This window comes from Lissotriton vulgaris, chromosome 12 (genome assembly GCF_964263255.1).
Source record: "Lissotriton vulgaris chromosome 12, aLisVul1.2, whole genome shotgun sequence".
NCBI lineage: Eukaryota > Metazoa > Chordata > Amphibia > Caudata > Salamandridae > Lissotriton > Lissotriton vulgaris.
This window is the reverse complement of record NC_141700.1, coordinates 745,644,848-745,670,242: the sequence shown is the minus strand read 5'-3', so window position 1 is coordinate 745,670,242 and position 25,395 is coordinate 745,644,848. Positions and strand designations below refer to the sequence as shown.

The window sequence follows — 25,395 nt, the reverse complement described above, 5'->3', positions numbered from 1 at the left end:
TTCCATTCCGTTTGCGGAATTTCAGTAATTTTGCGTTCCGCGGAAATGGCGAAATTGCCCAAAATTCTGCGTTCCGTGACTTCGCGAAATTTTTGCTTGTCCGTGTTCTCAAAATGCGTGTTCGCAAGATATTTTCCCCCCCCCCCCCCGAGCATGCAAACAGCGATCGCGAACAGGAAAAAAGCATTGCGAACAAGCAACCCCGCGTGTTCTGGGAATTTCTGCGTGTTCGCAGAGATTTTTTACTGTTTTGCGGAGATTTGCGTAACGCGATTACGCAAATTCCGCCCACCCCTACTGCCAAAGGTCAACAATGTCTGTAACAGTTTTTGTGTAGATGGTTCTGCCTGGCCAGCTGCGCATATACAGCGCATTCATTTTGTGAGCACAGCGAATGTTGGGAATTGCACCAGAGTCAGGCCAGCTTCTCTCACTAGTTCATCTAGGGTTCGGCCCATGCCCTCCATGAAGCATTCTCCCACTGTTTCTAGTCTCTTTTTCACCACCCACCTGTGTATTCTATGTTCTGTGATGAATCCCTCCACAAGAGTGGACATGCTCGCCATAGGCAATGCAGGCATGTATACTGGCAGGCATGTATACTGGGAGTTTTCATGTATTCCAAGCCGCTGAGTGCCATGTTGAGTAGCTCAAATTGTTTTGTCACCCTCAGTTGCACCCTATCATGAGTGTGACCAATGCACCCTTGCAGAACGGATTCCTACTTCCCCCAAATCTGCAGTATTATGCCCTGCCAAAATCTAGCCAGCCACTGTAGCTGAGTCTATAAGAGGTATAGCTCAAAGTACGGTAATCCAGGACCTCTCTACCAGTTGGGCACTGCAGTCTCCCATGAGACCCAGAGTCGTCTTCCATACCAGATCAGGTTGCGTAGCTGAGCATTCAGTTCCATGAACCCGTTCTGTGGTATCCAGACATGCAGGTTTACAAAGTATTATAGAACTCGAGACAGAATCACCATTTCAGACAGCACAATTCTGGTCAATGGGTAATTTAAGGGATTGCCAGGATGCTATGCTCCCACATATAGCTCCCAATACTTCTCCAAATTTCCATTCCCTTGCGTCCATCCTAGAGTGATATGCTTTGATCCACAGATATTTTGGACACCTCTTAACCCTGCAATTGTGGTCACTTCTCAAATGGCTTCATAACTCAGTAGAGACAACAAAAGCACAGGACTTACCGTAGTTCGTATGAAGCCTAGACTCCCAAGGACCTGCAAGGCCTCAACACTCCAGGGTACACCTGTCTCAGTATAACAGAGTAAGAGGAGCATATCATCCACATATAGTGAGATCACATGCTCAAAGACCTGCAGTAGTAGCCCCAACCCACTCCCATCAGTCCTCAACACACAATCAAGAGGTTCTACCACCAGTGCAAAAACATTGGATCTGCTGCATTCCTCAGTGCGCCTCAATGGACTTGGATACGCACCAGCCTTTTCCGACCCACGTCTGGGCATCAGAGTACAACAAGGCAACCCATTTATCCCATTTTGAGCACAGGTTCATGCAGCACCTAATCGCTCTGAGATATACCCAGTCCAGGGTATCAAATTCCTTATGTAGGTCTGTAGTTAATATCAGTGCAGTGGTGTAATGCTGTGCTGTGGTCTCATCCAGTATTCTAAAAAGTCATCTATGAAAAACATCATACATGTGTGGTAATAATGGATTAGCCAGCACTTTTCCGAAAATGTTGTAGTCAAAATTCAACATTTCAGCGGCCTATACGTTGACACATCCAGAGAGATGCCCTTGGGTTTGTTAACTATGAGAGCTTACCTTGTGGTGCTGGGTGACATACAACTCTCTAGCAGACCTGCATATGTGCAGCCAGCTTAGATGCAAGTTGGGCTATGTAGGAGTTAGAAAATTCATATGGATGCCCCTCTATCCCCAGAGTTTCGCCTTGTGCCAGTTCTGCAATGGACATATTGAGCTCCAGTTTTTTTACCAGTCCCTCCCAATGCATTACCCTTCTGCTTCCCCAACTGAGGCAATGTGCCCCTATCTAAGAAATCTCTATCTCCTTCCCAGGGACAGGGGATTGATCTCAATACAGGTCGATATAATAGTTGCAAAAAAGCTTGTGTATATTGTGCTGAGTGCTCATTACGTCACCCATCAAGTCCTCAATGCAAGTGATCGGGTGACTGTGTTTTTCACTCTCAGCCCTTCCAATATGGTTGCATTTTTTACTCACCCCGCAAATATCCTAGGTCTCATGGACGGGTCTGTGGAGAAGTCTCATTCTAGAACATAGACAGTTGTCTCAAGATAGATTAACTCAAGGTCCTTTCGAATCCCTACTACTAGGAAATGGAAAACTCCTGCATCACCACTTTGAAAGCCTCCCATTTCATGTTGGAATTTGGAGGCATGCCCTTGTTAGTTTGGAAATAGCCTCTGATGACATAACCCAAAGGAACTTTGAAGGTTGTCTCCCAGTGAGGATGGGAATCAACGTACTCTTTATGCCACATTTCATTCACTATACCATTTTAACACAGAATCATATTTAACCATACATGCAGGTTGAGATAAATTAGGTTATTGGCTGAAGGGGGGTTGTGACACCTGTTCAAGCAACAGCAACAATCCCTGTCAGGGTGAACCATATAATTCACTAAATTAACCAGTGTTTAACCCTCTGGAAGCCTTGCACAAAAGCAGTCTAGCTCAATTTATAGGTAGTGTGTAAAGTATTCATGCAGCACACAAAATATTAATAAAATGAAAACAAAACGCAAGTAAAATCCTACACCAATTTGGAAAAATAGAGTACATTTTAATAAATTATTTGATACCAAAATGACAAAAAGGTATACGTTTTTGAATTTTTTAATTAAAAACTAGCTCTTAAAAAATCAAAGAGCCAATTGAGGACATCTGGTCACATGACATCAGGTAACAATTGGAAAAAAAGCTGACTGCGATGGAGTGCGATTTGGACACAAGAAGTGAATTGGGCCTGGTCAATGCTTACCTTCGGTTTAGAAGTAATTTTGAAGAAAAAATCTGAAAAGGTAAAGTTCTACAGGGCAATGCTGCAGGCAGTGTATGAGGAGGGAGCATCATTTTCGGAGAGCCACTGCACAAAGTGTCAGTGAACGTGTGTAAGTTAGGACATCGTCTTTTTTTTGGATTAAAAAAATCTCCAGGGGTATGATACAGGAGGCTGTAGCTGACAAGACTTTCAAGAGGCCCCTTTGGCTAAGGACTGTTGAAAAGGATTTTCTGCTACAGATAGGAATGTATTGGAAGCCGACGTGAAGTCAGGCTGACATCTGATGAACCTTTGGTGGATAGATGAGCAGGTTGTTCACGGTCTTCCCTTGATTCTCAGAGCAGTTTTTAGCTACAAAATGTTCTAGGTACTCAGGGGCATATTACCAAGCAATAGCGATAATTATCGCTATTGCTTGGTTAGAGACAAAAATTTATCGCCGAGCTGCGGCGATTTGTACCGCAAATAAACCTTGGTATTACCAAGGTTTAACGCAAATGCGATAAAAATTGCCGCAAAGCATGAATATCGCTGAAAAGTCAGCGATATTCATGCATTACCGAGCTAATGCTCTTAGCCATGTTACCCACCTCCCATTGGATAACATGGCTAAGAACTGCTCAGGGCAGGTGTTAGCTTTTGGAGATATTTGCGCTTAGCGCGAATATCTCCAAGAGTTGGTAATAGGAGATAGCGATGTTAGCGACTGTTTTCAGTCGCTAACATCATGGCACGCCCACTTTGCATGTCATTAGTGATAAATATCACTGACATGCAAAGTGGGGCCCAAGATGGTCGCTATCTCCTAATAGCTGTCGCTAACTGGTGTTAGCGACAGCTAGGTAATAGGGAGATAATTTTATCTCCGCTTTCTTGGCTTTTAAAGCCAAAAAAGCGGAGGTAAACCCCCTTGATAATATGCCCCTCAGTTTTGGAGTTTGGCTTTTTGGGCCCAGCAAAGTGTTCTGGACTGGTGGAACGCCATTTGAGGGTTCAAGATGATATGAGCCTTTTATGTCCCTGGTTCTCTGAACAGGTGGGCAGAATACTAGCCCTTGGCTTCACTAATAACTGAGGGATCTCCTTTCTAAGCACCACACTGGCCAACCCTGGGGTCTTGTCCCTAGTGAGTGGCTATTCCCTCTTGGGATACTTGCCGTCACCCTTGGTGTGCTCATATGAGTAACACTCCTAGCAATTGGGGACAAATTTACCAGTGATCTGGTCAACAACATTTTTTCTTCTGGTGGCCAGATTGGGAATGGCACTCTTTTCCCAGAGAACTTTTTTTGAGGCTTTGAGAGAACTCCTTCTTGTTTTATCTATCTCTTTTGGTGAGAACCCTGACCACCCTTTTGGGAGTTCCCCCAGATGACTTTTGGACACTTTGGTGCTGACCCAGAGCTCTGACTCCTCAGCAAGCTTCCTAGAGTCAGTAAGCCTGCTATCTACAAGGTGCTGGTGCAGCTTTGTTAAGTATTGAACATTTGCTCCTGCATAATCAAGTTGTACAGCCCAGTATAATCATTAACATTGCTATCCCACACCCAGCCATTCAGTGCCTTGCTTGAGTAATCTAAGAAATCCTGGTTTGGGAGTTTGTGGCTATCCTTGAAACTCTGACTGTATTTCTCATGGGTCATCCAAAATCGAGCAACAAGAATACCTTTCATGGGGACATATTTTGCCTGGTCATCTGCCCCAAGTGTGAGCAATGTGTCCCTCCTTACTGTGGGCATGTGTTTTCATAAGCTAATGGACACTTCTGTCTTTTCACAAATAAAATTAAGCAAGTCTCGTGCTCGTCTCACTCTCAACGTAACATGGCATGTATCATCATTGGTGTCCTCTCACACTAGGGTAGGAACAGTGCCACCCAGCGAACTCAATTGAGGTCGAAAGACCAGGGAGTTCTTATATACCTTATTGCAGGACAAATACAATGGTCCAGTTCAGGAAAAAAAGATAAAAAATACCTAGGAGTATGCTCAAAGAAATGTCTTTATTATTGAGTACCCCTGGTAATGATTAAAAGCAGAAGGTATGGTCAATAGATGAGATGCAATGATTTATCTGACCATCTAGAATCTATGAACCACCAAGATTTTCGACCTATACTAAACCAAGATGGACAAATGTCTTCATCAGAGTAATAGGACGTCCTAGCTATGATATTCATTCACATCATATGAAAAAATATTTCCTACCATTCCCTCATCTACTAGGACGCAAACCCAAATCATATTAAACTACAGGCTTCATGGTTCAATGTTGGGGAACACCTCCTCTGTAGTCGCACTTTCCTCAAGAGGCTAGCGCTGCTACTGCACCTAGCTTGGGTCCCCCTTCTACTGCTGTATATAGTATCTACACTTTTCACTAATTGTGAAAAGACAGAAATGACCATAGTTGGTATTTTGTGTCATAATTGTATAAATAGGAGGATATACCTCTTTTCTCTCCTGCGGGATTCAAAGTTTCCATAAGCTAACCCCCCAATATTCTTCTGAAACCTTGTGTACCCTGAGAGCTGTCTCCTCATATGCAAAAAAACACTTGTCTGAATTATATCCTTCCACATAATTTGGCAGCAGTTTTTGTGTTTTGCAGACTCTCCTCTTTCCCATGGACACTGCAGTTACGCTGCCACTTTTGTCCCCGGATTTTAGGATTTTTCTGGCTTTGAGCTCCAGCTCCTTCAGACTAATTTCATGTGCCAGCAAAAGTTTCTTCTCAGTTAAGGATCTTTCTGCCTCATGCCTCCTTTCCTCGCCTTGTAGCTTCTTTGCCAGCTGAGGTCTGAGCTCCTTCTTGGCCTTTTTGCCCTCCAGCTCCCCTGGGGATCAGTACCTGGCAGACACACTGCTTCCTGCCCCATCCTGGCCATACAGTAGGTGTGAGTTGGGCTCTCCATGCAGCTCGGGAGCCAGTGCTGGGTCTTCAAGCTCCTCATCATCCTCCAAATGTGCTCCTGCCAACTTATCATCAACCTCTCCTCAAGAGGTGGACTGTCACCTGTGCACTTCTTCAAAGGTCCTGAGGACTACCTGGAGATCCAGTTTGGTAGCCTTTTTGTGATTCTCATGATCTTAATGGTTTAATGTAGGAGCGCTGCTGTGTCCCCTGTTGACATCCCAGAGTCAGAGCTATCGGATTTGGAGCTCCAAATTCCAGTCACTGTGGAGCTGTGTGATACTGTTGCAAACGAGCTTGCAGACTGCAAAACCTCCGTTGTTTCCCTCTCCATCTGGTCCCTGGGCAGCCTTCTCTGGCCAGCCTGCCTCAGTGACTCTTCCATCTTCATTTCAATGGCATGGATTTACTCCAATCGCCAGCTTTTAATCCAGTTTTGTATGGCTCCAACCAGTCCCATGCACTGTCAGGAGTATAAAAGACTAAGGCCTGGTCAATTATCATGCGTTTGAGCCTTGAAGGGAACAACAGTGCATAACTCAGGTCTGCCTCCCGCAAAGCCTTTTGAGCTTCCAAGAAGGAAGGGTGTCTGTGCTGCACTTCCAGAGTATAATCTGAGATCATCACACTGACGTCTTCTACTTGGGAGCGGCCCGTCCTGCGAAAGCCCTGCAGTCTCCATCCCTGTATTATATTACACTTGACACCACAGACGTAGGCTGCACCCTGTGGATCCAGAGCACTGAATTTGGAGAGACACTGCAGCGCCACCTTCCATGCCAGCCAGATCTACAGGAAAGCCGCCACATCTAAATGCATTTTTTCAGGCAATCCTATGACACTAATGCTGTTCCTGTGACTACATCCCTCCATATCTTCAGCTCATTTGTCAATCAATTTAATCCTCCGTGTGAGATCCCACATTTGCCCCTGCACCACTGCTATGGCTGGTTTGATATCACCAGGAACATCTTCATGGAGTTTGACCTTAGGAGCCAGCTTGCAATGATCGTCTCTCAACAGTCCGAGATCCAAAGCCACTTCGTCAATATTGTGTTCCAGAATCTTATGCAAGTTGTCACCAGTCACCAAATATAGCAGTATCCTCCTCAAATTGTCACAAGGGAAGGGGATGCACCAACCCAGGACCCCTCTCCATGTGAGGTAGAGTTCTGTCTGCATTGGAAGTGGCACCAGACCCTATCTCTTTCAGTGTTCTTGTGTGGCCCATTGTGCTGCAGGGTGGATGTCAGGAGTGAGGTATGTAGTGTGTGTAGTGGGGTTTGAAGGTGTCTTTACAGCAGGGTGTGGCCAGCACCAAACAGTGGGCAACCTCAGCCCTTGTTGTCCTCTGGAGTGTTCCCCACCAAGGTGATGGCACGGTGCCCTAGAGCTTCACATTCACAGTTGTCATCTACAGGTCATTGCGGACAGAGTGGAGTTCAAGGCGACCCCCCCCCATGTGAATATTAAGTTGGGCTGAGAAGCGCCACCAGGGCCAGTTCTCACCACAGTGTTCCTGCGGCAGAAAATGGCTCAGGGCCTCCTCAACTGCAGCGTTCATCTTCATCTGTGTAGTGCTCTACATGCTCCAGGTCTCTCACAAGACATCCAGGCAGTACCTCTGCTTGACTTTTCAGGGTGAAATGTTCAGGAGGCCCATGCTGCCCAGTGCCAAACCCAGCAGTGTCCAGTAGGCCATGCCAAAAAGCTGTGCCGCTGCTGGTAGGCCCTGCCCACAGGTGTGAGGTGGTGGGTCAGGTCTGCCTCAGTGCCGCAGGCCACCACCAATCCCCATAGCTGTTTTCAGCTGCAGGTGCATTCTTGGGGTATTGAGCAGCTCAGTGTTAAGGGTATGGTGCACCTCTCCATCTTAGCACCCCGCAATCTGGCGGGCCATATCCTGACACATTCAGGGAGTCCTGGCAGAGATTCAGGCTAGACCTTGTAACAAGGAGGACGTGGTTCAAGGTCTACATTGCGGCCCAAACTCAGCAACTAGTCCCATTGCCAAAAGTGTTTTTTTGCTGGAAATGTTCATGTCTTTAGGCTGCATTTTGAAGCATTGTGTGTCACAGGCGCTAGGCAGAGGTGAACAAGTGGGGTTGCGTTTTTATCAGGGGGAAATGAGGAAATGCTAAGAGGTAGGAATTTAGTGGACCCGAAACATCGAAAGATTTAGTCACCGAAATATGAAATACGTTATAATTTTGGACAAAGTTTAAGGCTGTTGGGGCATTATTGGACAGAAAACATTGCTGAATCCATGCAAAGCACATCACCCAGAACTTTCTTGGACCCAAATTCTACAGATAGTCTGCAGATAGTCCTATCTCAACATCAGCTATCTCCAGGGACCCTATTATGCATAGGGTGGACATTCCCTCTTTGCTCCTTGGTGCACCTAAAAACAGGTGCGTCGGGCTGAAACAGAGAAAGTGCACCCTAGTACATAGAATGTCCTGCCCGGCTGCCCTGGGGGCAACGCATTGAAGTAAAAGATGGAGCTCCTTTGAAGCAGCAGCTCCGTGTTTCAGGGTTCAGGTGGAAACCCACCACCAATTTTAAAGAGGATTAGAGATCCCCTTGCATTCTGGTGCACTGAGTGACTACACCCATCTGCTAGGGGATGTCTGGGGGGTCCCTTTCAGTATTATGGACGGTGCTGCACAAGTGTCTGAGGCCTTTTCTGTAATACCAAAGTGCAATGGGGACGCATAAAGCAGGTGCAAATACCTTGCGCCCTCGGGCACCTTCTGTAATAGGGCCCTCGATGGGTAACTCCAAAGTCAGAGGTGTACAAATACCCACTATTTCTAAATTCGGGCCTTCTGCACATTTCAAAAATATATAGGTGTCCTTCATACCCATTGTTCTTTCAATATAGTTTACCAAATGCATTTCTGCATGGTCATTGCACAATAAAAATTAATTGCAATCTGCAGCTTAGTTGCTGACAATGGGCATTACCTGTTTTTGGACAACCAACAAACCCTACAAACACTATCTATTTCTGAAAATAGAAGGCCTAGCTGTCTTAACAGTATATTACTTTTGAAAATCGTCCCTCTGTGGAAAAAACCCACACAAATGAAAAGTAGTCACCATTTGCTATTTTTTCCTACTATTTTTTGTCATTTGTTAATTTCAACAATTCGTTTTTTAGGGGAAATCACGAGCAATCAACAAAATCAACCCGTTGCTGCATTAAAATTATGTAGTTTTCCAAAAATGTATAGGTGTCGAGGTTCAGCCATTACATTTCCCCACAAACTGCATGCAGACTGAAACTACAAAAATGGGAAAAATGGACTATCGGTTAAAAAATGGAAAAAAGATGTTAATATTTTGTTTTTTTTACAGTTGTGCTTGTTCCTGAGGGTTGGGAAGATGATGATCTGAGCATAGCAAACGTTTTGCTGATGGCATTTTCAGAATTAAAAACCACATACTTTCTTGCACGCCGATTATTTCCTTACTTTTTCAAAAAAACGAAATATATTTAGATTATTTTCAGTTTCCCAAGATGTGGGTAAATCAATGCAAATTTGGCCTTGATACCTTTTGTGTGAAAAAGTTACAAATTCTTAAGTGTAAACAGCCCCAAACATCTAAAACAAGCATTGGCATAGCCAATCGGTCTCGACTTTGGGACCTTATAAGTGTTTAGTTATGCAGCACAATATCCTTGGGGCAACAACATCAAGTGTTGCTTGGCTAAACATTCATAAGGCCCCAAAGGCGAGACCTATTGGCTATGCCAATGCTTGTTATTTCAGGCTACAGGCAGTAATTACTTCATTGCCTCAGTTCTTCAAATAAGCACTGGCAAAATCAATAGTCATGTCTTTTTGTAAAGAGAAGTGTTTGCAAATGGTTGAGTGATTTGTTTATGTGTGGCCCCCAGGAGTATTACAAAGAAAATACCATGATGAAGTAACATTTCAGGATACAAGTATATGGAAGATGGGAGGAGGTCCCCTTTCCTGCACATGCTTCAATAGCACAGTTAAGCTGTCTCTCCAAAGTGGAATGTTATGAAAAGGAGTCAGAAACATGAAGTGGGGATTTTACAATCCTTACACGGCAAAATATTGCACAATTAATACTTTTGGCAAATGGACTGTATTATTTTTGTTTCTTGAAGAACATTGTTGTGCAATTGCTTTTCTACTTTGTTGAAAAAACTGTAAATTCGAAATGCTATAATGACAGCAAAGTAAAATAAATGCAAATGGAAGGGTCATAAGTGGATAACACCTTGAATTTATAGCTAGTTTAGGCATCCACACAGCAAGAATATTTTAAACAAAAAGCCATAAACCTTCAATTAAAATGCTGTTGTGTCATCAGCATTAATATATCAACGAGCATTCATTGGCTCTAGCCTAACAAAACGACTACTCGAGTTCAATCACCACAGCCTATAGGGAACAAAAAGGAAACAATGGAACCATCCACGGAATGTCATCACCACGAGGGACAGCCCACCCAAGCAATGTTGACTGATGAAAAGCTTATAAAACCAATACCTGGGGGCTGCTGCCCCAACATCCACTCTCCCCCTGCTCTTATTTAACTTGTTTTGAACAACTCATGATATGTGTGCTTCCACACTGCTAATTCTATCTAAAGTCGACCTAAAATACTCTGCAAGATGAAGCAGACTGAGAGAATGCTGTTGCATACTACACGGAGTTAAGGTTTTGCACAGTATGCCATCCATCCAGTATTATACACAGCCCATTTATCACATAACATATACAGCCAAGCCATCACATATCACGCTCGCCCACTGAATAGCATATTACACACAACAAAGCCATTACATAATACACATAATCAAACCATCATATGCAGCTCAGGGCAAAAATATCTCATGATACACACAGTCAAGCCATCTAAAAAAATGTATAGCTAAGACATTAAATAATACAACCAGCCCAGTCCTTCTCCACAATATGGGACACATTGCATATTCTACAACAAAGCCATTACGTACTGCATAAAGTCAGTACTGCATAAAGTCAAGCGTCTGTATATTATCCATAGCTTCTTAATATACAACCAGTTTTGCATAGGACAGACAGCCAATACATCTAATATTACACTTGTAACTGCTCACATGTTAAAACACCATGATAGCATATTTACAAGCCCCTGTAGCAGGGATTCCATTCTCCTATAGAACTGTGCATAGAGATTTGGAACCTCAGTGAATTAGGATGGCCCAAAACTCACCTCAGTACCCAAAACCCCCTTAACGAGATAGCTACAGTGTCTCATTGGTCATAACAAACTCCCAATGTTTAGACAAACCAGAACATGAACTTAGAATACCTCAGGTCACGTGGAACATATAGACACTCTTTCGTTATTCTATCATTTCAAACCAGAACGTGGAGTAAATGAGGACACATGCATATTTGAAATATTTATTTACTAATGCAGGGTTCTCAAACGCAGTATCTTAGATAACACAAGCAAACATATTATACCGAGCCAAGTTATCAGCATAGTTATTAGTCCATAGAAGGCAAAAGGTGACAACATGCTAAAATGTTGCAATGAATAGGAGTTAACAACACCTAATTCTCACCCTCCCTAACTAGCATATTATATTATATCTAAGAAAGTCTCTTTGGGCTTTAGCAGGGCGACCCCATACCTCAATCTCTCAGTCACATCATCTTCCACCAGCTCTCTGCATGCGAAGCACCATCAAGTGTGTTTGTGTGTTCTTTGCAAAGCAATATAAAACGCGCCTAAAGCCAGATTTGGCAGCAGCTGCATTTATGTTATGTCTAGGAAAGTGCGAAGATCAGACCTTACAATAACATCGTGTTTACTTATCCTTCAAGGCTTCAGCACTCACTGTACAGACACCGTATGCTAAGCAATGTTATCAGAGCAATGACATATTATTCTCGTATAAATCACAACGCTCTTCGAGGCTGAAAGCTAAAGCAACACTTATGTGTCATGTGCAGAAGCAGCAAAAGATAAAATGGCGTTTAAACATTTAATAAGCTCATGCTAACTTAACACGGTATATAGGTAAGCAGTAACTATATGACACCCCTACTGCCACAGGAACATCATTAAAAGTGACATTTAGGGGAGTAGCTGCATTTCTCTGGAGAGAGAAAGGTGGACTCCAAGCTCTTGGTCTTGCTTCTTGTATACATACAGTCATCAATAAAACCTCAAACGACTACATTCATTTACTCTAGTCTAAGGTCCAGCGTCTGGATTCAGAAATAACTCCAGGACGCAGCAGGTGATTGCGCCCACTTTTGGTACTACAGGGCACTTCTCTATCACAAACAAAGCAACACATTCAGGTGCAGCACTTTCAGTAATGCCAACTGCACACTTGTGCATTTCACATCTGTGCAATGTGGACAAAAAGGTTCCTAATTCCATGGGGTCATGTCCCACTGCAAATGAGACATCCACTTTGCCTTGGACATATTTCTGATCTAGGAGTATGGCCTACTCTGCAGGGAGAGGCAGTTCTAGGAAGCTGCACACTCTGCTGGATGTTGCTATCCCCCCCCCCCTCCGCTGGGTCCGCTTGTGGCAGGTTGTAATTGCTGCCCAGCCTTTCACTGCTGTGCTGGGTAGTACATTTATTGTGAAAGACACACGGTCCTAGTATTGATGGGATGCATTTGCAAACTGGGACCATGCTTCAAGTTTGTAACAGCATAATGTTCACAAAAAGGGATTCAAAAGTTTAAAATCTACTCCCAAAGGTGCCACTATGATTGTAGAAGCTCCAAGTTTCTGGGCATTCACAAAGAATCTCATAAGTACTCCTGGAAATGTGAGTTTTAATTTTCAAGGTGCTGGTCAAAATGAACTTGTTCAGATTTTTCACTCGATGGAAAATGTTCATAATAAGCAAGCGCGAATATACCTTTGCACGTGTAGTTTTAATCGCAGGAAATTCCTTCCTCTAAAACTATACACCCATAATGTATGCAGGTGCTTCCTTACAGGCAATGCAGGTGTTACTTAATCCAGGCGATTTCCAAGTTGAGAACCTGCTAAATCTTTGTAAAAATATACAAAATTGAAGAGGTGGGGGTGATCACTGTACTTTACAGGGCCAAACTATACCACATCCTCAAACACCCCTTACCGGCTCCCTGTCCCTAAATTTACAACTGTTGACCGTCTGATGTAAGTGAAATTTAAATGATAAAATGAAACAAAACCTTATTCTGTGATTCCTACTTGTGTTTTATATTTATCTACGCCTTCCTTAGGTCCAGAGAAAAGTGTAACACACACAGAGCACGTGCCAACCTTGGATCACATTTCCACTCTTGGATTACATTTCTCTACTCCCCCGTTTGTCTTAAAGTTATGTGACAGGGGAGGTAGTGGAATTGTTCCTCTCCCCCCTTCTCAGTGTTTGAGATCCAGAAAAAATGGTGTCAATCGGACACTAAGGGCATTGCCTATCAATGCCTGTAGACTGCAGTGACAAAAATATATAGAGAAAGTCAGTAGTATGGGCTTTCATAGAAAATGCCTTTACCACCCCGCAATAACAAATGACACGGGTACAGTTTAAAGGACATGTAAGGAACTGGAAGAATAGGAGAGGTGCAGAAGAGGTGGATGGGGGCTAGTCACTAAGAGGAAAAAAACTGGCGTAAGGGACACCTCCAGGGACTCAACAGAGGGGCGATTGCTAGCAGCACGGGGCAACAGAAACAAAGGACGCCGAATGGGTGGAAGTACTAGATGGTACTCGGGGAGAGAGTGGGGATGTTGAAAAGTACACAGAGACTTTGTACCACGAAAATGCAATGGTGCAGAATGAGACACAGGAAATGGCATGGGGAGCAGGAGGCGGTCCCTCAGAGCATTCTTACTAGCCACAGCGCTAAAAAAAAGTCCACATTGCGAGCAAGCACTCATCTCATATTTTTGGCTAGTCAGCGGGTGCACTGCAGTTACAAGATGGTGAATCAACCATGTGCCTAAATGGTATTAATAGGTCGCAATTACACATGATAGAAGATTCACCGAGCGCGTAGGGGAATTCAAGCACTCCTTTGGCAACTCTGGAATGTGTCATGCCTTCATCTACTTCCTGTCCTATAGTTAGGGCCACTGAAATTGTGCGATTCTGCAGCTGATGACTTTTCCATGTAATTATGTTTTTGCCGCATGTGTCACTTAATCCACCATTTACTACATAGCTTCTAGCTTTCAATTATAAAATATGAGGCTGACTGATCATAAGTTACCAAATAAACAGTGCCTGCATGGTGCCACACAGTGACAGACCTCTTGCAAAGGTTAGTGGGTCACTTTTGCAGCCGTTGATTGATCTATTCCGCAGGTATTAAAGAGAGGAAATGTTGCCCAGATAGTATTAATGCTCCGTATTGATGACTGCAACATGAATAAAAAGCCCTATATATTAACAAGCGCATGCCTACCGTGATCGCAAAAAAACCCGCAAGTGGTGCGCACTCGGATCACCGCAAGTACTACCTTGCCGCCCACCAGCTTGCTATTACGCGCATGCGTGCGCGCTCTTGTGCGCGTGATAGTAAGCTGGTCGCAGGGAAAGTAGCACTTTTAAAAGCAGCTACTAAATGTATCTGCCAGTCCAGCGTATGCGCTGGATCAGGCCGAGACCTAAAAAGGACTTGGCATCAGGTAGGGGGAAACCCCTAGCTTGTAAGTGTTTAATGCAGGAGCCTATGTCTAGGGCTAGGAATTAGGTAAGAAGGAGAGTGATGAGAATTTTGTAATGGTTACAGTGCTGGCGACTTCACTTGGACTGATTTCTTTGCAAAATATTCACATGTTAAAGGATTCTTAACAAGTGGTTTCAGGCTTTATTCTTTAGTGGTAATAGTCAAGTCTCAATCTTTTACATTTTCTCCTACATAAAGGAGTTCTCACAGTTTTCATTGGGATGTTTTTACTAATGGTTGTAAATTCATGGTTTGTGTGTATCTTTCAAAGAGTTTTTGGGGACAATTTTGGCAAGATCCAATTTAATTGTGAAAAACGTGATTGTATTCTCTAAAAATGAATATTAATTGCACTATAAAACGGTCGCTACGTAGATTTTCAAGGTTGTCATTAGGGGGACATTATGCCAGATGTATTTGGTAATTCCTGAGACTTTCTTTATTCATGCTTTGTGTGTACCAAGGAGAGAATATCTTAGTTTTCTCTTGTATTAGTCTTTGCCAAGCAAGCTCATTCAGGATTTCTGGCAGCCTTATTATAATTGATAGTATGAGGCTTGACCTTATGGTCCTCTAGAAGAGCAAATAGCTCATTAAGCAGTTTCAGATTTTGGACCCAAGTTTTGGGTTTTGTGGGTGGAACAATGATTAGCACTTTTGAGGGTAAAATAGAGAAGGTAATAAGGAAATTATCTCAGCCTTTAGACTCCCTTTAATAACTATTAAAAGACGTAAGATTGCTCCCTTTTCATATATGGGTGAACTATTACATTTGTGTAATTCCCTTTGTGGAAATACAGTGAAATACCTGACAAATTTTCTGAAATTCTACAAAATATGAAAAATGCTGATCTAGGAATTTGCACTGCTTTTTAGATCAAAATGCTCTGAAATAGCACATTACCGCCCATGACGTGAACAACAGTGTCCTGCATCACATGCATATCCCAAAATGCCAGACGTTATGTGAGATTACACCAGCGTAAACACAATTTTAGCAGGAAATATTGCAGAGTGCAGCTAGAGGAAATCATTGACAGCAAAAATGATCGAAGTTGAGATAGGTGTGTCCCATTTAAGGCTGGCGGGCGGACTTTAGTCCGCCCGCTATCCTTGCGGTGCTGGGACCGGCCGCCAGACGTGCAGTGGTCCCGCAACGCTGATTAGGATGCGAATCGCATTCCACATATTTGACATTGCTGCGGGTGCTGCTTACAGCAACACCCACAGCAATGCCAAATCAACATGTTGTGCATTCTCATGCACAACGTGGCAGGAACCGCGCGGTGCCTGCCACCTTGTACATGGAACTGCAGCTGGGAACCCCCCAGGTGCACCCCCACCCGTATGGGGCCCGCAAAGGGCCCCCAAAGCAAAATCCCTGCCAGCCTTTACATGGCGGCATCGCACCAATCGAAAGGCCATTAAAACCATGCACCCTAATATGGATGGATGTGCCTGCTAGGCACCGCCACCATATTGAGGGCGAGTTCCACCCGGCTGGCAATCGGAACGATTGCCGACCGGCGGAAAAGCAGTGGACGTACCTTGCGTCAGTCTCGATACCGCGGGTAGATCGGGTTGGGATGGCAGGCGGATCGCCACCGCCGGGCCGGCGTTGGAATTTGACTAGGACATTTGCGCTAGAAAAAACTAGTGGGTTGAATGCATTGTGATGTATTGTGATTACTTCTATCAGCTGTTCTGTAAATAACAAATTGTTCCTATTTGAGTGGTAGATGAGGTGAATTTTCAAGGGTACCCTAATGATTTATTAGGAAGGAGATACTGAGTCTTGGGTGTAAGCTAAAAGGGACACATTAGGAGGAATTATTGATATGGATGAGAATAGAATGAAGGTCAACTGAGAGGGTAGAGGCAATTGTCAAAAGACTTTCTGTTACAACCAGAGAACATTGTGGGATTGTATCGCCGGGGAGAATGGTGGGAAGTGAACAGCATTGTGGCTCCATTCTTCCTCTGAATCAACAGGCCAGCTCTCTACCATTTACTGGTCCTCTGTATTCACCATAACCTTGTATCCTTGTGTCTTCATCGGCCCTCTTTCTCCACCTTCTTTCTGCACATTCAAGGGCCAAGGGTAAGGGCTCAGCCGTTGTTCTGCTCTCTTCTGGCTCACCTCTGTGAAAATGACCACGGGGTGTGACATCACGGGCAGGGGTGGAAGCCCCCACATATGCTCTTAGGTTTTCATTCTACATATGGAGGGCAGCACCAAGCTGCTACCACACAGATAAGGTCTCAAGGGTGGGACATGCAGTTTTCTGCTCGGCAAACTACGATTGTCTAGGCCACAGAAAGAGTGAAATGATTACTTAACTGTGGGTAACGATTACTAGTAGTAACTTCATCTGCGAAAAGAGTGCGTAAATTGCAAGTAGTTTCCTGATTGGAGCAATTCTGAATAATTTGCCCTAAAAAGTGGTTATACAACCACACCCCAAGTAACATCAGATTTCTTTATAAATGGGTCTGATTAATTCCTTGAGAATCCTTTAACTCAAGTTAACTTAAGGAAGATACACCTACACAAAGCAAAAATAAGACTTTGCATGTAGAAGATAAAACATACATTCTAAGCTTACTAACATCCTAGGCGGCATATGATGATCTAGATATAAAAGTTGAATACTTTTCAGCCAAGTAGTTAGAGATCTCCATTTTCTGCAACAGAGGGGAAAAATCTATGTCTAAGGAAGATGAAAACAATATTGTGACAATCAGAGCACACTGGCAGCTCCCCTCACCACCTCAATTCTACCGAGAAATAGCAGGCTTCGCACAGCAGGACTCCTATTTACATTCTAATGAACTCTACCTGCGTGCCTCTTGCAGTCCACTGGACAGCGCTGATGTTAATCTTCAGTGTTTCTCCAGGAGGGGCACTGGAGTCATATGTGCCCACCTTCACGTGCCCGAGTATGCCCTCACGGTTATATTGCCAGTTTATAACATCATATTGTGCAGGGGGGTTACCATGTTCATCAAAGGAGTACCCATGTCCACCCTTTTCTGGCAAATGCACATGTTTTATGTAGTGAAGAAGCTGGAAGAGGAGAAGAGAAACAAATAATTTTTTTAATTATTGAACATTTTTAGGGCTGACTTTCATAAACTTGAACGTGGAGTTCAGCAGTCCTGACCCTTGCAACTTGCCTCAGGACTTTTTTCATTTATGACATATCCTTTGTACTTCTTTGGCAAAAGCTATAGCACACAGTTGTTCGTCTTTTAAGCACAATGTTTTATGCTTAATAATAATGTGCATTATTTTGAAGTGCATGTGAAAAATTATTAGACGCTTCTCACCGTATGCTGCACTAATGCGAAACACAACTGATTCCTTTTCATTTCTTTCTATGTACTGATCTTCATCCTAGCACAGCTGTTTAATGCTCACATGGGTTGTCAAGCAAATGACCTTCAGTGCATTTGCTGTTTCTTTGGCACTTTTAAGTATAAAGTGATTGGATCTTAAAAATAATGAAATAATTTTTTCCTATTTACTGTGAAGACTTTGTTTCCATTTAAAAGTGTCTCTAAAACCAAATCTTAGAATAAATAGAGGAAGACGATAGGGAGGGACACACTGATGCAGAGCGTGAAAGAGACCAACTTCCAAACATGAGAAGATGTGACCTTACGGGCAGAGCTGCCTACTTTAGGACTTGGGCACCAGGTCTGAGTTTCTGTCTCAGCTCAAGATCCTGGGATTCTGGGCAAATCCCTTAGGGCCTGATTTTGAAAGGCGGGTTACTCGTCACAAAGGTGATGGTATCCCATCTGACGCAATATAATTCCCATAATGGGAGTAACCTGTCGAGACAAGATCTAAATCAGGCCGTTAGTCTCCTGTGCCTAAAAAGTGAACGTGACTGGTGTTCATTTAAAGTGGTCCAACACCTTCCGGTCATGTTTGCGCTATATAAAACTACCAAACAAAAAAAACTGAGAAAAAAGAAGGCAAAGCAATGCCCTTCTATGAACAGAATAGCAGTCAGCTCAAGTAATGACTGTCATCATAAGCAGCTATAAATTGTGAAGTGAAGTGGCATAGAGTAGAGTAGAGTGGCATAGACTTGAGTGGAATGGAGTAGAGTGGAGTGTTGTACAGTGGTATAACACGCGTAGAGTGGAGTGTCATAGAGTGGAGTGTTGGGGAGTAGAGTAGAGTGAGTGGAGTTATGTAGAGTGGAGTGATGTAGAGTGGCATAGAGTGGAGTAAATGGACAATGAGTGTGGTGGCAAAGAGTGAGTACAGTGTTCTAGAGTGGAGTGACATAGAGTGGGGTAGAGCGGAGTGCCATAGAGTGGCATGATGTAGAGAGGAGTGTCATAGACTAAAGTGTTGTGGAGGGTCATGGATTTGAGGGTCATAGTACGGAGGGTCATAGAGTGTTGTGGGGTGGAGGGGCGTAGAATATAATAGAGTGGCGAAGAGTAGAATGGCACAGAGTACAGTGTTGTAGAGGGGAATGTCATAGGGTGCAAGAGTGTAGTATAGTAGAGTGGAGTAAACTGTAGTGGATTAGAGTAAAGTGTTGTGTCATAGAGGGGAGGTACATAGAGTGGAGGAGAATAGAGTAGAGGGGAAATGAGTGGAGTAGAGTCTCATAGAGTGGAGTAGAGTGAAGTGGAGGTACATAGAGTGACATAGAGTGGAGTAGAGTAGCATAGAGTGGACTGGCATAGAGAGGCATGGAGTGATGTAGAGACGAGTGGCGTAGAATACAGTGGAGCAAAGTGATATAGTGTCATAGAGTGGATTGTCATGGAGTGTAATGTCACAGACTGGAGTAGAGTGGGGACAAAAGTGGCTAAAGTGTTGCAGATTAGAGTGGCGCAGAGTGGCCTAGAATCTCATTGAGTGTTGTGGAGTGGTGTAGAATATCACAGAGTGTCATATAGTAGACTGTCATAGAGAGGAGTAGAGTATCATGGAAGGTTGCAGTGCAGAGGGTCGTAGAATGGAGTAGCATAGAGTGGCATGCAATAGAATGGAGTAGAGTGGCCTAGAGTGAAGTGGTGTAGAGTATCATAGAGTGACATGGTATAGAGTGGTATAGAGTACTGTACAGTGGAGTAGAGTGGAAAGGAGTAGAGTGGGTTATTGTGGAGTGGAGAGTCGTAGAGTGGCCTAGAGTGAAGTATCATGGAATGGCTTAGCATTTGATAGAGTAGCAGAGAGTGGAGTGACAGAGTAAAGTAGAGTTGAGTGGAGTAAAGTGGAGTATCATAGAGTGGATTCACATAGAGTGGAGTGGCATAGAGTGCAGTAGTAAAGAGTGGAGTGGTGTAGAGGTTCATAGAGTGTCATGTCGTATAGTGGAAGAGTGTAGAGTGTCATGAAGTGACGTAGAGTGGAGGGGCGTAGATTGGTGTAGCATAGAGTGGAGTAAAGTATCATAGATTGGAGTACTGTAGAGTGGAGTAGAGTCGGGCGATGCATACCAAAGAACAAATTAAAGTGTCATAAAGTGGACTGGCATATTGTGGAGTGGCATAGAGTGGAGTAAAGTGTTGTAGATTGCCATAGAATGGAGTGTCATAGAGTGGAGTGGCATGGATTGGACTGTTGTGGAGTTACACAGAGTGTTGTGGAGTGGCATAGAGTGATGGAGAGTGGAGTGCCCTACAGTGGTTACAGTACTGCAGAGTAGAGTGGCAGAGACTGGAGTACAGTGTTGTGGAGTATAGTGGATTAGAGAGGAATGGAGTAGATGTTTATAGAGTGGAGTATTGCTGAATGAAGTGTCATTGAGCAGAGTGTCATAGAGTGGACTAGAGTGAAGTGGCATAGAGTAGTGTTGAGTGTAGAGTGTAAAGTGTCATAGACTGCGGTAGAGTGGCGTGGCATAGTGAGGAACAGAGTGTCGCAGAGTAGAGTATTGTCGGGTGGCGTGGCAGAGAGGGGAGCAGCATGGAGTGGTGTAGAGTGGAGTGACATGGAGTTGAATAGCGTGGAATGACATGGAGTGGAATAGCGTGGAGTGAGGTGGAGTGAAGTAGAGTGGTGTGGAGTGGGATGAAGTGAAGTGGCGCAGGGTGTAGAGTACCATAGAGTGGAGTATAGTAGAGTACTGGTGAGTAGAGTAGAGTAGAGTTGCAGAGTGGAGTGGTGTAGGGTTGTGTGGAGGGTCATTAAAGGAAGTGGAGTAGAGCGGAGTGGCATTGCATGGAGGGATGTAAAGTGCCTTAGGAATGTGTGGAGTATAGTGGAATTGCTTTGTGTGGCATATGCATGCTGTGGTAGGGCACTGCCATTAAAGAAAACTCATTTTCAATTGAAATAATCATTACATTTGCACACACAATTTTACTGAAAAACTATACAGTGCACAGCTTAAAATAAACCAACCCAGCACACAGAAAGCAGGGAAATATGAGTTATAAACAACAAAGCCAATGGTAAGCAATAGGCAGAGTGCATTCCCATGGAAGCTTTCAGAATGTCCCCAAGAAGTCTTCAGCAAACTGGACAGTTGCGGGGGAATATTGCGGCTCATTAGTATGCCGGCCAAGAGCTCAGTTGCTCCGATCCACAATGTGTCTCTACTTTGCGTGTAGCCTTACCTGAGCCCTGCGCTTCACTTGGATTTCGATCTTAGTTACTCCCTGGCTCGTGTTTCGGGGGTTTTCTCCTCTTGGCATCTTTCTTGGTCTCGGGCTCTTCCGGACTCCTGATGCAATGGCTGCAGTGGAGGTATCGGTGGTGGCCGTAACTGCTGGCCCTTCATGGTTTTTTGCCGCACAGCAGATTTGCCACGCTAGAGGGGCGGCGGTGTGTGTCAGCTTCCAAGGGATTTCGGGCAGAACCGTCACAGGCATTACAGGTACAGAGTGGCTGGGGTATCCTGCTGAGTTGCCTGTGGGAGGGGACCCTATATGAACACACATGACCCCCCGAAATTCTGTGAAGACTCGAGGGCAGAAAAGAAAAAGTAACAACAGTAACCTGAACCCTCTATCATCTAAGATCTCAGGATCTCTAAGGATATCTAAGTACAGCTGAACGCTGGGGTTGGAGTAGCAGCAATAAACCCCACAGTGAGCAGTAATTTAGTGCCCCCCTCTGTGAGACATGAAAAAAATAGGTACGCTCTGAGAAACAGTGACTTTTGAACACAACAAGTACTGGTAATTGGAGAAGAAGGTCATACCCAGATACTTGAGAGGTTAGTAGTGCACGTATCAGGGTCCCCCCAAGAAAGCACCCACTCCCTACAACCATTCCAACTAAAATGATAGGACCTCCTCAGAGGCGGGTAAAAAAGGCTGGGGTATCTGGGAGCAATTTGAGCGGGAAAGTAAAAATTACCCCCTCATTAAGACCTTTCTTTATTTTAAGCGGACAGAGAACCAAACTAAAATCTCTAGTTCTTCCTCAATAAATAGAACACATAGTCTTGATGCCCCACTCAACATGGACACTTTAGGGTCTCTGGATAATGCTGTTTGGCCCAATACTACCTCTAACCAATTTGCAATATTAACGGATAGTTCACAGAAGGATGATCCATCGGGAGAGGATTTACAACTTCTCTTGAAGAAATATAGTATAAATGTCACTAAGAATGCAGAATTGGCAAGCGCCACGATGTAAGCCAGATATTGCTCTCTTTGTCAAAAGACATTAAAAAACAATTTGCGATTTCAGAGCAAAACCAAGGGAATATCCATGAAGTCTGTGAAAACCTTGAAGAAAATCTGGCTTACATCACAGAAAGGCTAGCTACAATAGAAGAATCCTTAGGAGCATTGCAAGAGGAAGTAAAGTCTAATCATAAGGAGATTCAAAGTTTAAAAAATAGAGAGAAGGAAATTAGAGACATGCTAGATGCAATGGAAAATAACTCAAGGTGAAATAGCTTAACATTTTTAAATATCCGAGAGGGCACAGAAGGAGGGGATATAAAAGTGTTTGTTATTAAGCTGGTAAAGGAATTTATCCCAGAAGTATTAGGGTATGATTTGGAAATAGACATTCAGAGAGTGCACCGGGACCCATTCAAGATGAACCCAGGCAGAGAAAAACCAAGAAATATTTTAATAATTTCGCTCTGATATGATTAAGGAAATGATCCTGACTAAGCAATTTAAGAAGGATGTCTGTTTGTTCACTATAAGATCTGACATAGCAAAGGTTACTCAAACACTGCAATGAAAACTGGGGAGACATATGCAAGAATTGAAAGCTTTGGGGGGAAAATGCCCAGTTGACATTTCCAGCATTACTGAAAGTGATGTGGAATAACAAAATGTATAACATACAAGAGAGGTGCCTGAGGCGGAAGATTTTGTTTCACAGATAAAGGCTCAGAAAGGCTTACAAAATAGGATCGGAACAAAAGAGCACATGGGGTATAATGCAGTAACCAACTTGGTGAAAGGGAGGGTTCCACGGGGTGGGTTGGGGGTGGCAAGGGAATGGATTCACTTTTTGATAAATTACTTGAGCACAGGTGTAGTATCAAAGTAGGGAAAAAACAAAAAAAAACTAGAGTCCTCATGTGTATAAAATGATCAAAGATTATTAGGAGAAGTGATATTAATATACATGCCAATGACAGTAGACTGTAGAAAGACCCAGGATCTGAGGGTATTGACATGGAATGTGAATGGGTTAAGGGTCAAAAGTAGGAGAGCAAAGATTCTGGAATTACTTAAAGTATCAAATAATGATGTCATAATATTGCAAGAGACAAACTTACGTCAGGAGGAATGGTATAGAATCCTTAAGGGGAATAAATGGATCACAGATTTTGCATGCACCATCCAAACCTGTAATGTAAAAGGAGTAGCAATTATCTTTAAAATCTCTGCACAAGCTAGGTTGGAAAATACTATTGTTGACCCAGTTGTAAGGTGATTGATCTGTGATGCTAAAATACATACAGCTAGATTCATCAAAGAGCAGTTTTGCGAGTCCTTAATAGCGATTATTATGGAATCGCTATTAAGGACTTGCAAAACGGGATTCATGTAGGAATCGCTAAATAAATTGCGATTCCTACACATTCCTTATTTGCGATTAGCAAATTGCTAATCGCAAATAAGGAATAACTCCCCATTCATTCCTAAGGGCCTAAAGGTCCATAGGAATGAATGGGGAGTATTCCTTATTTGCGTTTAGCAATTTGCTAATCGCAAATAAGATAGCGATTTCAATGGTGCCAGGGGTGTCCAAAGGACACCCTGTAGCACCCCTGAAATGCAAATTTACACAGGTGTTGCGCACACACATGTCCAAAGGACATGTGTGTGTGTAACATGCAACAGAGAAAAATGCACTAAAGTGCATTTTTCTATTTTTTCGCTATTTACCACGAAGTCAGACTTCGTGGTAAATAGCGGCCAAATATTGCGAATTCACAATTTAAAATTGGTTAATGAATTGCATTTAAGGAATCTCTAATAGAGATTCCTTAAATGCAATTCCTCGCAAATATGCGATTTCGCAAATAGCGATTTTTGCATTTGGGATGATGAATCCCAAATGCAAAAATTGCTCTCGCAAAGGGCCAGATTCTCAGAATCTGGCCCTTTGCGAGCGCAATTTCCTTTCATGAATCTAGCTGATAGTGTGGGCTATGCCTTTGTAGGATATTATGGCCCCAATGTAGATGATCCATCCCCATCCCGGCTCGAGGAGGTATATAATCAACTTCTTGGAACAAGATACTTAATAATAATGGGTGGGAACTTTAATACTCTATTGGACCCAGCCTTGGACAAATCCACCATTAGGCCTATAATGCATTCCCCAAAAATGTGAGAAAGTTTACATCAACTAATTACGAATCTAGGGTTAGTAGACACCTGAAGATTAAAGGAGGGAGGGAAAAGAGAATACACGTTCCAGAATAAAAAATATTCCCACACCTTCAAAATTGATCTCTTTTTGACAGATTGTAAACTGAAAAAAAGCATTATCAGAATAGCGCATCAACCAATACATCTGTCTGATCATTCATCAAAAAAACTAGAGATTTCATGAAGTATTCCTCCAGCCTAGGTCAGATGGACCCTAGACAGAATTCTTTTAGGGAACATTGATGTCATAGATACTTTGAAAGCGAATACGGTTGATTTCTTTAATCTAAATGAATACTCAGCCCCGAGACACATTGTTAGGGATGCTTAAAAAGCTTTGATTCGTGGCAGGTTAATAAGCTTGGCCGCAAATAAAAGGAAGGTAGGTAGGGGCACACTTCTAAATTTTGAAACAAGAATTAAGAAAATTCAGGCAGAATTAGCTGAACCTAGGCAACTTGCTAATGTTGTGGAACTTCAAAACAAGCTGAGGGAAGCTAAAGATTCTTTAGGAGAGTATTTGGAAGGGGATGTGCAGAGGAGATGGAAGGCTAGCAAGCTGGCACATTATGAATATGGAGAGGGGTGCAGGAAGCTGTTAGCTTGGAAGGTGAGGCAGGATAATATCAGAAACAAAATTAAAGAGGTAGTAAACAATGCGACTAAAGAGCGATGTATAGAGGATTGAGCTATTGGGGAAGCCTTTTTAAGGTTTTTCGAAGAAGTATATACAGAGGATACAGCAGCAATACAGAGGGAGATTAAGGAGTGGTTACAGCAAAATAATCTCCCCAGTCTGAGTATAGATCTAAATGCATTCCTAAATAAGGAAATTATTAGGGAAGATATAGATAAGATCATAAATAATCTCCGGAATGGGAAGGCC

At 43.3% G+C, this 25,395-nt stretch overlaps 1 protein-coding gene across 1 annotated transcript in view; it reads right to left on the bottom strand.

Annotated features, from left to right (window-relative positions):
• The window catches only part of LOC147678549 (extracellular calcium-sensing receptor-like), a 128,245-nt gene that overhangs the window by 4,900 nt on the left and 97,950 nt on the right, over positions 1-25,395 (bottom strand). The window contains exon 3 of the mRNA XM_086945686.1: positions 17,515-17,742. Within this exon, the coding sequence (XP_086801812.1) occupies positions 17,515-17,742 (228 nt within the window). The remainder of the gene's footprint in view (positions 1-17,514; positions 17,743-25,395) is intronic.